Below are 14,967 nucleotides of genomic sequence, written 5' to 3'. Positions count from 1 at the left end.
TATGAGGGGAGTTCTCTAGGTGGGAAACACTTTTAGATGTGCACTTTTTTTACCAGACTTGCACATCCAAAATTTCATCTTACTTTATTACCTGACAGCATGGAAGTTTTAATGTAACAGCACATCCGTAAGAATTTATGTCCTTACCAAAGTTCACTTTGATGATGAGTGGGTGCTTACAGATCCTCTGGACACAAATAAAAGGTATTTATAAATACTGTAATTAGTGGAAAACATTAAAATAGCTTCTTCCTAGCATCAGGAGTCAGAGATATTTTAAGGTATACCATTTCAAAAATCTGAAAGAAGGACCATATACAAACTGGGAGCATTTTAAATATGTTTATTCAGCAGCTATTACAATCAGCCTCCAAAAAACTGGAGTCCCCTCTTGTTTCTGAACAGTGTCAAGTGATGAAAATGCCTAAGAACATTGAAGCTAAACAGTGCACTCCTTTCTGAGAAACAGACATGTCTAACAGGGATTAATCTCTTTGAAAAGGCAAAATATAAATATATACACTCTAAATTCACAACAACAGTTTAAACTCACTACGTTAATTCAAGTGGGATAACAGTGGACAAATCCACATCATGTAAACTGCAGTCGTAAAATCTCTCTGCTGTCTCCTCAAACCCTGTCCAGTTTCGGTTTACATTCTGTGATCTGCCTATCGCAGAGTTGAAATACAGAAGCGCTGAAGTGTTGAATCTCAGGGGCTGTGCACAGGACCGGGAACTGGGGTGATACTCTGCTCTCTACACGTTGCTCAAGGCATCCACACCAGGAAGAACCTTACCTGTTAGCAGTTAAAAACATACCGGTAAAGTTAAGAACCCCTCTGCCCTCAAGCAACCAAGTTTTACACTTGCAATTGCATCATTTAAACATATTAAAAGAAATTATCAGACATTACAGGTTAAAAATGGAAGAGCTCGGCTCTATGCATGCTCCTGTTGACTGTGGCTCTTAGGCATATGAGTTACATTTAGATGTTTCACGCAGTAAATACCTTTTAGGGCTGCTGTAGTGAGTATCCAGAGCACAGCTGCACTCATATGTCAGCAGACAGATTCTTAACGTACCACAGTCATCAATTCTCAGTTAACAATAATGGTAAATTTCTAGCCAAGTCTCTGCTAGGGTCAGATCCAAACACCTAAGATCTTTTTCCATTAAGTTTGATGGCAAACAGATTTTTGGTTTGGTCTAGGGAGTTGCTGCATACTTTCTTTAATCTCTAGTGGCACATAAATAGAATTTTGGAGTGTGTGGTGGAAATTTTAAGAATTAATTCAGAAAAAGAAACAAAGCCTCCTACAAGTCTCAAGTCTTTTACTGGGACTAAAACACCCAGGTCTAGATATTTACATGCCTCATTCCAACTGATGGAAGCAAGGAATATGCTCATGTCTGAGCATGAGGGCCCAGATTATTAAAGTGCGATGTTTTCTAAAGCATTTTTAGCTTTTTGTCCTACTTTAATAACGAAGACAGACCTCTGGTTTTGCCTTTTTTTTTTTTTTTGGAAAACCTACCTTCTAATGCTGAAGCTGCATGGCAGTACTGAATTTTAACACTGTTCACAACTCACCAGTTTGTTGGGTTTTGGGTGGGGGGCGTGCATGCCTTCTTTAATCTTCAGAAGCTTTTCTAATTAGCTAGACTTCCGTTACATTTAAAAGATCACACACACAAACCCACATTTTGGGCCAAAACTTAGACAAGTTTGTTCTTTTGAATAAATCAGTTGCACAGTGTTTCCTTCTAGCCATCTGCATTCTTTCCCTTTACCATCACTCCCTAGGCAACAGAAACAAAAGCTCTGTCTCGCATATAACTGCTGGAAACTAGCAGCTGCAATGCAGTTTATTGCAGTTTCTCTTCTACAGAGAAGCTGACAGCATTAGATAATTTACCCATATTGGGAAACAGCTAATTACCAGAGGAAATGAAAACTCATTTAGAGTACAATGTAACTCATTAGAGGAATCCTGTAAATTCTCACCATTTTGAATTCCAAGTATACTTGTGCACGTTTGTGATCGATCACTAGAGGGCTCCCCAAAACCACGGAATTTCAAACAATGTGCCCAAAAGGAAACTTCTGGCAAAAATTCCAGACTATTCTGATGTGATTTCCCTCACAGAAACTGGGCATTTTAAACAGTCTGGTTAGCGTGTCTCAGGGGATCATCTACAAAAGTAAGCTCGCTCTCAAGGCCGTTTTATTTTCTATTCCAGCATTTTTGCTTTCTGGGAGTGGCAGACTGTGTTGTTTGCAAGAATACTCCATTTTCTTTCCTCTCTTCCTCTAGGAGGACTACAGAAGAGCAATGAGGAGCTCGTTGCTCAAAAGCTATGTTCAACTCCACATGGTGGAACAGAAAAGACGTTCACCCCATCGTGATTTCTTGAGTATCAACATGTGGCAGAACACCCGAAGTACCCAATTCGCTCGAAGTAGTTAAAATAAAGGAACGTTTACCCTCTAGCAGTTCCAGGCTGGCGCCACCTCCGGTGCTGACATGGCTAACTTTATCCTCAGTGTTCCACTTTGCACAGCAAGTAGCTGTATCTCCACCACCTGTAGTACAAACAAAAAAATATAATCAATGAAACACACAGGAAATTCAGATTTTGTTCAGCTTAAGGGCCACAGCCTTGCTATGTGCTGGTCCTGCTCCCAAATACTCTGCATCGGTACATACAACATTTTTTAAAGTCCTATCTCCAAGCTGAAGGACAGATGAAAACATGAGGGAAGAAAAAGAATTTGACAAGTATTTTTAACATGGTACTGGCAAGCATTGTTGCATTTAGAAAGACAAGAAGAAACACATACAGCTGCTTACCAATAATGGTGATGGTGCCCTTTCCAGTTACTTCTACCACTTTGTCCATCAGGGCTTTGGTTCCTTTGGCAAACTTGTCCCACTCAAAGACACCGACTGGGCCATTCCACACAATTTGCTTGGCCCTTCCCACAACTTCAACAAACTTTGCCACACTTTGAGGGCCACAGTCCAAGCCCTAAGACAAGTAAAAGAAGCCATTGATACACTTCCTGCTGACCCTCATCTCAAATCGCCAATGTTTAGCTGGGATCCTCAGAAGCTTCCCCCTTAGCCCCAGATATGAAGCAAGTATTTCTCTATATGCACTGAATACTGAGAAGCAGAAAGATTTATCAGCAGCTGCTGCAGGAGGTGGAGTCTGGTGTGGTATTTATCTTCCTAGTACAAGTAATTAAATTTTTAAGTCAATGCCAGATGCTTGAAGCCTTGATTAGAAACTTTTGCTAACTCCACTTAAATTTGTCAAATACAAGGGATTTCTACTGTACTCAAGGTTTTAAGAGGAGTTTTGTTGTTTTAATACAAACCTCACAAAAGCTATTTTAAACTTAAAAATTCAGGACAAACAGGACTTCCATTTCATTAAACCAACACACTACACAGTTTGACCACCTTCAGAAACATTTGCAAAGAATGATAATTACTTTTTCTACTCCTTTAAGGTGTCCTTCCCACCACGCTGCTGCCTGTTACTTCTTTTAGTCCCTTAAAGCCTATTAAAACCTACCATCCAGCCAGCAGGAATGCCTGAAGCCACTGTGGCTTCCCCAGTCTGTGCATGCTCATCAAATTTGTCTGCAGTGATGAAATCAACAGGCAGAGTAATCTTCACGCCATTCTTCTCTGCCTTGGCCATCAGGTCCTTGACAATTTTTGATCCCTCTTCATCAAACAGAGAGTTACCAATCTAGAGAAATTATTTGGGAAAAGTAAGAGAGAGGTGTTTGTTTAGCTACTGTAGCTAAACTACAGCAGTAGTCAAGCCAGCCATTCTGGAAAGACTGTTCTCCTAACGCACCTAGCTAGACATAGGCACCAATTTGATTTTTGCAAAGTGATTGTCAAGTAACTTCTCAGTGCTCCCTACTCTTGCAGAGAGCTGATAGCCAGTTCTCAATACTAGCATATATAAAGGACATTCTGACCGCATTCTTTCCTAGGAGTAGGCACCGAATTGCTCTTTTCGTACCTCCATGTTGTTGATCACTTTGAGGAAGGTGAATGCCATTCCACCACCAATGATCATCTCATTGACCTTATCCAACATGTTATTGATCAGCTGGATCTTATCCTGAACCTTGGCTCTGGCGAGAGAGAAGGAAAAACGATGAATAATGTAGCTGCTGCCCAAAACTCCTGAGGCAAAACTTACTCGATTGTGGTGTATCAAAGCCATATGGAGAGAATGATCCGACAAAGGAGTTGTTGGGAGCAGGTAGAAAGGGAATTTGGCAACTTCACAGGCCAGCATTAAACATCAACTTACAAGAGCCCTCTATTTTTTTCCTATTTCAATCTAAACCTCGTTGGCACTTTAGAGCCTGATTTCCCCTGCTGTCCAGCAAGGTAGAGCAGAGATCAGAGCACTGCCATTCATAACCACTGTCCAACCCCAGCAGGATCTTCTGTACCAGCTGCCATACCGCCAGCTCCTGTAACCCTTCCAGGTCCGGCACCCCGCCACACTCACAGCACAGCTCCAAACTGCTAGGGTGATATGTGATACAGAACTGCCCTGCCCCAAAGCCGATGACTGCTTTTGGTACAAGATACAAACGGTATTGGAACAATACCAAAATTTCTTTATATAGGAAAGGCAGAGGAGGCAGTAAATAGACAGAAGTCTCCTGTCTTCTCTCTTTAATGCCATGTATGGAATTTTTGTTGTTATCTAAAAGAAAGCTTCATAAAAGACCTCAGGAAACAACCCCGAGTGAAATCTGGTCTGGCACTCTGAGACCTCCATCATAGTCTTAAGACCATACCCTACTTGGTGACGTTAGATGAGGCCATTTCCTCTTCTTGCTTTAGTTTCTCCATCTCTAAACCATGGATAACTGCATGAATTTCATTAACAAAATGCTTTCAGACCTAACCATAAGAAATAGGCATTGCCTCTACAAATCCGGTCTTGGCAACCATGGAGAGCTCTCGTGTGAGCCAGCCACCAACCCCAGCTTAAGCCGTGAAGCTGCAAATGTTGCTACACTGTAGGCACTGAGCAGGTCAAGAAGCCTTGATGGGATGGGACAGAGCTGCAGCAAAAGCCTGCAGTGCCCACCTTGCCCTGTGCAGCTGCAGGCAGAAAGAGACGGGAAGGTGAATTACATAATTACATTTTTCTTTCTTGCCCTTGCACATACCCTGCTTCTAGCACTGAATTACCTTCCTGCACATGGTCTTTCTTTCCCAACACATTTAATTTCCACTTTACTTGTTAGTACAGTTATTCTCAGTTCATCTTCTAGGCCCAATTTTATTATAGATAAGCAGTAGCAAGCCTGCAACTGGACCACACACAGCTTCCAAGCATGACTTCCCTCTGGTACAACCGAGCCAGAGTTGCTGGATCTGCCATCCCACCTAAAAAGGTGCCACTTCCAGACAGATACAGGTATTTTCTGGCTCTGAACTGCTTCAGAGTTCACCCTGTGACTCACTAAGGTGCAGTCAGCACTCGTTAGTCCTTGGCCACACAATGAGTTTAGTACCAGGCTCCTAGTCTGGGAACCTCCTGGTCACCCTTGTTATGTACCTCTCAAAAAAGGTTCACTACAGCCAAGGTCATAGAAAAAGTTTAAACTTTATGCGAGAACTGAATACTACTTCTTAAAAAACACATTTATGGGTGCAAAGAGCAGAAATAAGGCACATACTTCTGTCAGGAACACAGGAATGTTATGGTGTCCCAGTTCGGTGTTACATAGCAAGATATTTTAATTCACCTGATGACCTGAAATACTGTCACTGAACTACAGTGCCAGACTGGGTACAAACATGACCAAAATCATTAGCAATGGGAAATTATTTCTACACACAGTCACTTGGTTTTGCACCTTCAAGTTTCTTGGCACACTAGGTACTGGGGGAGAGTGGAGGCCTACCCAGCTACAGTAGGTCACCATTGCATAACAACAGACTGTGTCAATTTAAACAGTGCTGAGCGTGCAGGATGCTTGTACTCTGAACCGTGGAGGAAAGGTCACCAACAATGTTTCAGGGCCATCATGTGTCTCTAACAGCTCTTCTGGTTCATCTGTACAACAAACTGCTGTGGATTGTCTCCATGTGGGGAATTAAGAAGAGGTTAGCAGATATGATGACCAGACCCTGACAGTATCATCACAGGAGCAGACACGGCCAGTTAGCTCCTCTCTAATCTGTATCTTACAGAGATCTTGGGACTTATCTATAAATCTGAACTGTAGGCACAGTTAGAAGGAAAACACTTGTTTGAACCAAGCCAAAATAACTTTTCATTTCTTACAGAGGAGTTAAAGAGAAATATGGAGTTGATATGTTCTTGAGTCTTACCCTCCAAGAATTGCTAAGAAGGGTCTCTCCGGACTTTCTAGGGCCTTAGCAAAGTAATCCAGTTCTTTCTTCATGAGGAAGCCAGCAGCCTTCTGAGGCAGATTGACACCTACCATGGAGCTGCAGAATAAAAGAGTGAGGAATGGAAAAATTTTCAATCAGTACAGGTCCAACATCCCTGTGTCTCACAGCATTGCAAAGCCAATCCTTTAGTCAGTTGCAGCAATGAGAACAGCATGAAAACAAAGACAAGGTTTTTGTTTTCCTACTTTGATAAGCTGGCTGTACACCCTTACTTTCTGAGATTGTTTTTGCACAGATATATTAATACGCAAGAAAGTCACAGTGTTAACCAGTGATCCAGAGTGCTGAGGGACAGTTAAGCATAAGAGCACAGATGTCTTCTTCCAACAGCACCAGATCATGAAATCAAGCTCAAAGCAGACCACTGGAGTTTGCAAAGCACACATACCTAACCACACTCCATGAGAATAATCAATCTGGAGCTATTAATCTTTTGGAAAAGAGGTCTGCTATAATTGCAGGACAATTTATACAAGTCCAAAGCAAGTAATTTTTTTATCCTCAAAGCCTAAAAAGTCAGTTCAAGTCTTAGGAGTTACACCTGTCTCCTGTGCCCAGAAGCAAACTTGAAAGAGCATATACTATTGACAACTGTCTCCACTAAATCCATTACTCACGAACAAACAGCAGAATGGTAACGGGATAAGCCCAAAAGGAAGTTAAAACCCACTGGGGGCACAGTTGTATGTGTTTCCATGACATCATTCTGCAGTTCTGCCTGTGGAAGGGAACTGGATACACACCTGTGAGCCCGGTGGGCAGTTCCAAAAGCATCATTGACATAGACATCTCCCAGTTTAGAAAGAGAGGCTCTGAAAGCCTCCACTTTTGCAGAATCAGCCTTGATCTAAAAAGAAAAAGAATGACAAGTTTGTGCTATTCAGGTACACAGAAATGATTCTGAAACTGAAGCCAAAGTCAGCAATTTGACTTATAAACCCAAAGCAAAGAAAGGTCAGCTGGAGAAACTCATCAGTTCATCCTGTGGGTCACTGTATTTCGTGTGGTCTTTCCCAGTAAGTAAGTAGGAGCAACAGAAAGATTTAAATGGTTTAAACTCCACATTAAACTCCCTGAGACTGCTATTACAGGCCCGAGGCCTGTTCCCACTTCAAGCTTCTAGTCTATCAGAGCAGGAATGAACTGCAGCACTACCAACCTTTCAGTCTCTCTCCTACAGATTTCCAGTTTTGTGCGGTGACCACAGGTTAACAGAAAGGGTGTGTGGAGATGAGACTAACAATTACTGAACAAAGAAAATGTGGTCCTCAAGTGCCACAGGTAAAAGGACAAGCTCCTGAAGGACTGATACAACGATGCATTGAGGATTAACTTATACGTAGCCTGCACACTACAACAGGCCACAGCAAAAGCAGCCAACATTGGAAAGCTGAAGATAAGCTTAGCATGTAGTAAGCAAGAACAGATGCATTTCTGTTAAAACTTCTCCATCCTCTACGCATCCTACCAAATCCTCATGGGACAGCGCATATAGTTGGGTTTTCTTTACCACCATGAAAAGACAGCAGAGCTCACTCTGACACTAAGTGACTGCTTGGACCTAGTTTACAGCCACTTGCTCTTAAAGAACGGCCCAGACTGGCAGTCAAGCTATCACCTCTCCCAGTGCTTTTTGCTTTACCAGCTCATCATTCCCAGTGAGGCCTCTGCTAGCGCCCAGATGTAACACCATGGGGATGATGGCAGGCAGGTACACTAATGTACGGCAGATGGGTTCAGCCCGAGCATAAAACAAGCCAAAGGGGCTACACAGATTATAGAACAATGTTTTCAACTGCTCCTTCACTTGTTAAATCGCCTGGCTTTACACAAAGAGATTAAGTACCAGTAACATCTGTAAGCAGAACACAAGAGGCTCTGAACGAAGGAACCACTGCCACTTGATCTGCTTTGTTAACAAGCACCAGTTAATAATCTGCAGTCTTGTACCACATCACTATTTCCATAGCACCGACTTTCACCTCTGTTAGGATGAGAAGCAGGTGTGTCAACAGCCCCCCTCCTCTTCTGCTCAACTGCAGCACATGCTTCCATACACATACAGCCAGCTAAATAACCTGAAAATTACACAAATGCACTAAACCAAGGGACTGCTTCCCAAAGCAAATTAAATTTTTGCCCCACTTTTCCCTGCCACCATATTGGCTTGCAGTGGCGCACAATTCTGGTAGCAAATAATTCCAGACTTGCTCAATTTCTTATTGCCATCAGCAAAGGCTTACTAGTTCTCTGGCCTGTTTTACAGGAGTCCTGTGTCAGCCCATAAAGGGCACCACACCATGTCAGCATTCCACCCCACAAACTGAATCTGAAAGGAGCCAAGACCTGTGTAAAGTCAGTGGGGTCACTGTCACTAAGAAAAGCAGCTGTCTGGAGCAAGCACTCTTCCTGACCTTCAAGAAAATGTCAGAGGTGCAAGGCAGCCTGGCCTTAGATGATTATTAAGACCAGATAGGCTTATAAAAGGGTTTGATAATTCCTATGCTGCAGAATGTTTAAACTTTATATTAAAACATCAGTCAGATAACCAAGAAAGAAGCGTCTTTCTTATGGCCCCAGTGGCAACAATCTCAAACAGACCTTGTTTTTTGGTCTAGATGTCCCAAAATAAAGTCTAATAAGCAGCAACTAGTTTGCTGCACAGCCCTATTTCCCCCGCTTTCCTTCTGTTACAGACTACAGCACCTTCAACAGAGTCATCTGTAACCTTTCACATAAGCTGTTTCATCTTGGAAATTCAATGCATTTGACTCGAACTTCCTCACAGCATGGTACAAATGATCGGACACACTGAACTGAAGATCTCTGACATCCTTCTGAGAGCAAATTCATAAACAGCATTTTAGACCGGCTGCTGGTTCCTTGTCAGTCTGCAGCAAACAAGCTAGTAAGACCAGAGCAGGCACACACAAAAGCTAGACTTAAGTTTCACCTTGTTCCCTGATGCATCCTTCCCTTTCCCTTCTTCTTCTACGTGGAATCGGAGGTTCTCTAGCAGGATGATGGAGCCAGCTGCAGGATTAGCACAGGCCTTCTCCACCTCAGGACCAACGCAATCCTTCAGGAATAAGACCTCCCTGCAAACACAAGATACACACTGTCATCCCACCAGTGATTCTTCCTTTCAGAAAGGGAAGCACCCAGGTCCGCTGCCAGAGAGGGCCTGAGGCATGCTGGACTGCTCTTCTACTTCACCTGCCCAGGAGTGCTTTAAGCTCCACAGCTACTGGGGCCAAGGAGAACTTTTCAGGCATGGGAACGCCATCCGGGCGACCCAGGTGACTCATCAAAACCACTGACTTGGCTCCATGATCCAAGCAGTGCTTGATAGTAGGAACAGCCGCCTTGATCCTATAATAGCAGAGAAGAATAAATTAAAAAAGGATTCAAGTAGTCTACCAGGCAAGCAAACTTAGTAAACACACAAGAGCCTTGGGAGTTGTCCTTCAAAAATGACAAAAGAAACTGAGCACAAGAGCTGGGCAGAACAATTACCTAAGAAGTCCATCCTACCTCTGGCATTCACGTGGTTCAGCCTACCTCTCACCAGAAGACAGCAGGACATCACCACCAGCAAAAAGGGACACTGGGCTTCTCAGCAACCTACCCTTATTAGAACAAATGTCTAGGAGACTAACCACATCCCACAGAGCACAGCTTTCCCTGTGGAGCTAACCCAGCCTATCCTTCTAGGGACTGTGACAATCCTGAAGCATGGTCCACAAAGCATCAACAAAATTCTCTGTCCCAGCATGTTTTCCTGTGTTCCACTGTTATCTTCCATGTAACGTAGGACACTGAAGTGAAATGCATTTTGTAATCTAAATTCTGCTGATTGCTTGTAGCTAAGAAATGTCAGGACACACCTGAACATTACTGGGCCTCCTGGTTTAGTCTGTGATTCTGAACAAATAAAGACATGACGGGAATGTTGAGCAGCAGGCATTCTGTGGTGAACAAAACTGTCATCTGTCTGCAAGTGACAGACAAGCAAGACAAGACATTTGATATCACTGTTTCTAAATCCCGTCTCTTTGTGTGCTGCACTAACACAAGTCAACATACCTGCAGGGTAACCAGGAGGCAGAAAGTATTCTGGATACTACCAACAAATACAGCTCATTTTCACACACAGTGAAAAGGATGTGGTTGTGAAATGGTCACAACGCTTCAGCCACTTTTAAAGAATGTAGTTTAGGATCTGTACAATTAAAAGACTTTTCTATATGCTTTCCACAGCAGGTATAGTGAGAAGAAGCCTTGCAGTTAGCATAGTTTGCCAGTGGCTGCAGGGGTTTTAATTAACAATTGTTGGACCTTCTCTAAGACAGCTTTAATATCCTGGTATGAGCAATCACAGCTTAATCATGGCAGTATTCCAGGTACTGCTAATGTAACTGGGCTAAAGTCAGAGCGAAAACAGACTTCAGGGCTTCCATCTGGGACAGAAGTTATAGCTCACCTTTGATTGTTGGTTATTTTGTGATCCTTCATTGGAACATTGAAGTCAACCCTAAAAAAAAAAACAAAAACAAAATTAAATAATCAACAAATTTCTTTTACAAAGAGTGAGGGAACCTGTCAGTAAAAATGCTGGCTAGAAAAGCAATGTTACAATTAAAGTAAGATTTTTAATTGTGCCTTGGTACACAAGTTTCATTTTGAAATCAGTATGTTATTAGGCATTTCTGCTTGTAATAATAGAACATAAACCAAGAACAAATATCTGCTAGAATGACTTAGTAAAGCTATGCCACCAATACATCCTAATACTCATGACCGCAGTAGCAATGATGCTGAAGAAACACATAAAACTGAGATTGAACAAGCTCCCCACAACCTTTTCATTTTAAACAACATGCTCTCAGGTCACTGACTAGGAGCTTCCAACGGAAAAGGAAGGGAATAATGAAAAGTGTCGTTGTGTTCTCTAATGAGGCCTCTAAAGTACCTGGTTACACTACTAAGGCAAGCGGGCAGGCTCAAGGAAGCTGTCCAGGCATTGTCTACAACTCTGAATTTCTGTTCTCCGTAGCCGGGTCCTGGGGCTTATCACATTCCCACTGGAAGACCAGCCATGGATCTAGAGATAACTTCCCTACTCGTGCCAGGTGAAGGGATGCGAGAGGGAAGTTTCATCAGCCATTTCTCGCTAGCTGCCTTGCGCCCACGTGCTGACTAGCAGCAGGAAGCTGTGTTTGCGTAACAGCAAAGGCAGGAATTACTCACCAGCTACATCTAACCCAGTGTAACAGGCTATCAGAACCAGCAAACTAAAACACACTGCTACAGTGTACCCTTCACCATTCTGTATCTGTATTAAAGAACACCACAATTCAGGAAGTTATTTGAATTCTTTCACAACCTGCTCAGCACAAGAAACAGATGGAAAGACAGACAAAAGCTGCCAGCAAAACAGGAGTAGCTGAGCAGAAAGAAATTGAACTGGCAGCCCCACAGTACAGTGGACTAATTCTAAAAAGAAAAGAACCATTATCATGCTATTATTCTAAAAGGAGAGAATAAAAGAATAGTTTGCTTTACAGAGCCATCAGAGCTACAAAAGGAAGACCCAGTTTGCTCTTCTTCCCCACTGCAGATAACTGAAATCTGAGCTCCCCTTGAACCTGTTTCTCCTCCCCATTCCCAACTTCTCTTGAAGCTTCAGCACTGAGACTGGAAGATAACCAGGTTATGAGTATGCCAAAATTATGACAGATAGGAGAAAAAAAAAAAGAAGATACTGATTTTACTAGTACTGAGCGCACATGGTGACTCTTTTCAGTGAAATGAGACGCAGGCAGGGAACACAAAGGCTGACACCTCATCTGCCGTTTCACTGTTTTAGCAGCCCATCACAGAACTGCAAAAATAGGTATGTGCATTAACTACCGGAGACTAAGAGCTGGCCAACTCATCCTCTGCCAAAGCAAGACTGTTCTCTGTAACATAACCCAGAAAAGGTAAAACCGGCAGGGTAAAAAAAAAAGTTGTTACAGAGATAAAAAGGCCTTTTGTCATACAAAATTTAGGAAGCCATGCAAATTCTGAGCTAGCTTCTTCAGTACTCCTTATGGGGGTTAGTTTCTGGTAATCAAATTTCTAGGGAACTACTTCAAAATGAGACAACAGAGAGACAAGATAAAAAGAGCAAGTTGTCTCACACAGACTACAGGGAAGAGAAGTTACAATTTTGTTGTATCTGCCTACTCACTGAGCAAGGTAACAGACACACAGTAGTCACATCATGGTGACCTTGGACAAAGAATCCCACAATAAGAGTATTCCGTGGAGGATGTACCTCAGTGCCATTATCTCCCAGTATTTGGCAACAATTCCACCATTAGGCTTTCAGCAGCCCTTGATGTTTTATAACTAACCTACAAATTCCTATTTTAGGGTTTTACACCTGGACGTGCTGAATACCTGTGCGACTCGAAGCTTGCTGCAAAAAAGCAAAATTACTGTTTTATTTGGGTAGCTGGCCAGAGCCATATTTTCCCTTTTTTTTATTGCAACGCTTTTTGGATTTGCAGGAAGGAAGAAGGGAACTGGGGAATAAGCAGGTTTTGGAGCACTCCCCAATAAAATCAGGGTAGACTGGCTCGTTTTCTCCCCAGGCCGCCTGTGGATGGCGGGTACAGGTGGAAGCCGAGCGGCTGTAGCCCCCAGTTGCCCACCTCGGGCAGCGCTGGGCACCATCCTGCCCGGCCCCAACAAGGCTGAGCGCGGCCGGGGCTCACGCTACCCCCGTCAATCACAGCCCCGCCACCGGGAGAGGGACACGCTCCCGGAAGGGGTAACCCGGGACGTGCGGGGCCTCCCCAGCAGCCGGGCGGGGAGCAACCCAAACCCCGTAGGAAAGACTTTGCCGGGCCCAGACGTGCCGCTGCCGAGGACGGGGGTGACTTTGCTGCCCGGGGGAAGCTGCGCCGGAGTCCGGCCGCGGAGGGCCCGGCAGGGCGGGGAGGCAGCGCGGCCGGCCGGGGCCCAGCGGGGCGGGGAGGCAGCGCTGCTCCCCCCGCTCCTCCATCCCCGGGAGGCACAGCCCGCCCCGCCGCCTCCTCGCCAGGCCCAGCCGCTGTCGAAGGCCGCCCCGGCACAAGGGCACCAGGGGTGGCGGCCCCGGGCGCTCCTGCCCCCGCGGGGCCAGGCCGTTCCTCTCTTCCCCGCACGCGCGGCGGGGCCCAGCTCCTCACCTCATAACGACCCGCTTGCCCTTCACATCCACCTTGTCGAGGGTGAGCTTGTTGGAGAGAGACATGTTGGCTCCCGGCTCGGCTCGGCTCGACTGGATCCGCTCCGCTCCACCGCCGCCCGCGCTCTGCCGCAGCGCCCGCCCGCGTCGCCGGCACGCAGCCCGCCCCGCCCCTGCCCGTCAGCGATTGGGCCGCACCGCCCTCCGCGCGTCACTATTGGTCCAGCCGCCTGCCCGTCCGCAGAGTGCCCTCCCCCGCGGGAGGCCGGGCTGCGGCGGGAGGCCCGGTCACGTCCCGCACGCAGCCGGGCCCGGTCGCCTCGGGGCAGAGTTACCGCCGGCTGCGCACCTGGGCGCTCCGCACCGCCCGCCACGCCCCGGGGGCCCGCTAGGCCTCCGCCCGTCAATTTAAATATGTATTTCACTGTAGAATTAAAAAGAAATCCGCCAGCGCACCGTAGAGCGCGCTTTTCCTGGAACTAGCACACAGCAGTCCCGGCAGGCAGCGTCGGGCTCCCGGCTTCGGGGGTAGCTGGCTGCCGGGTTTGTTTCCTCCTTAAATACTCGGTCAGATTTCACTGACATGAACCGCCTTTCATTTCTAATCTCTAACGTCCAAATTAGTAATTCTGGATCTTACTAGAGGGTAGAACCTCGGTGAAGGTGGCATGCAGGGCGGCTGGCCCTCAGGCAGCGGGTAGGCCCTGCGGGGCAGGCAGGCCTCGGCCCACCGCTCACCTACAAGAGAAGAGAAACCCCAGGGTATTTTTAAATTACCTACATAGATTAATACTTTTCAAGACAACTGTTTAAAGGGATACACTTTCCAGATGTATGCTCTGTGTGGGCTGTCCAAAAATTCCCTGTCCCAGGTGTGTGTGCGGCCTGTAAGGCCGTGGAATGGGGCTGCATGCTGTGGGAAAAGGAGCTCACCGTCTTTTGGGTTTTACCCATAGGACAGCTAGGCCCCTCTGTCTGCTGGCAGGTTTTTTTTTGCCAAACTTGCTAATGATGCAGATATTGCTGAGAAAACTGTGATGACAAGCTGAGCGCCTGACAAAATCTTTGCTGACAGGAAAGGGCAAACTCAGAGGAATAGCCTGTAACAGGCAAGTGAAATGCGGGCAAAACAGGAAAAAAACAGCATGCACTTACAAGAAACAAAATGCAAAGATAAGTAAAGAGCCAAACCAGTGCATTGCTCGCACATGGCTGAAAGGGTCCACCCTGCATGGGCTCTGGGGCAGAAAAGCGGGAGCATCCTCCTGCAC

At 45.3% G+C, this 14,967-nt stretch overlaps 1 protein-coding gene across 1 annotated transcript; it reads right to left on the bottom strand.

The window, feature by feature from the left end:
- Positions 1-327: 327 nt before the first annotated feature.
- Positions 328-13,864, bottom strand: PGK1 (phosphoglycerate kinase 1). Its single transcript, XM_027787941.2, has 11 exons — positions 13,698-13,864; positions 10,961-11,011; positions 9,694-9,849; positions 9,431-9,575; positions 7,221-7,324; positions 6,394-6,513; positions 4,049-4,163; positions 3,587-3,766; positions 2,857-3,034; positions 2,490-2,588; positions 328-800 (listed from the first exon to the last, which is right to left on the bottom strand). Exons 1-11 carry the CDS (start codon positions 13,760-13,762, stop codon positions 760-762), a joined length of 1,254 nt encoding a protein of 417 aa, XP_027643742.2. The 5' UTR covers positions 13,763-13,864; the 3' UTR covers positions 328-759.
- Between the last annotated feature and the right edge of the window lie 1,103 nt (positions 13,865-14,967).

Source organism: Falco peregrinus, chromosome 13 (assembly GCF_023634155.1).
Source record: "Falco peregrinus isolate bFalPer1 chromosome 13, bFalPer1.pri, whole genome shotgun sequence".
In the NCBI taxonomy this organism is placed as follows: domain Eukaryota; kingdom Metazoa; phylum Chordata; class Aves; order Falconiformes; family Falconidae; genus Falco; species Falco peregrinus.
This window is presented reverse-complemented; position numbering and strand designations above follow the sequence as displayed.

Bases quoted from the DNA above. Each gene is read 5' to 3' on its own strand.
- PGK1 (XM_027787941.2), bottom strand. From the start codon at position 13,762: ATGTCTCTCTCCAACAAGCTCACCCTCGACAAGGTGGATGTGAAGGGC. The intron at 4,164-6,393 runs GTAAGACTCAAG...CTCTCTCGCCAG, and splicing joins TTCTTAGCAATTCTTGGAGG to AGCCAAGGTTCAGGATAAGA. The intron at 3,767-4,048 runs GTACGAAAAGAG...TAATTTCTCTAG, and splicing joins AAGTGATCAACAACATGGAG to ATTGGTAACTCTCTGTTTGA.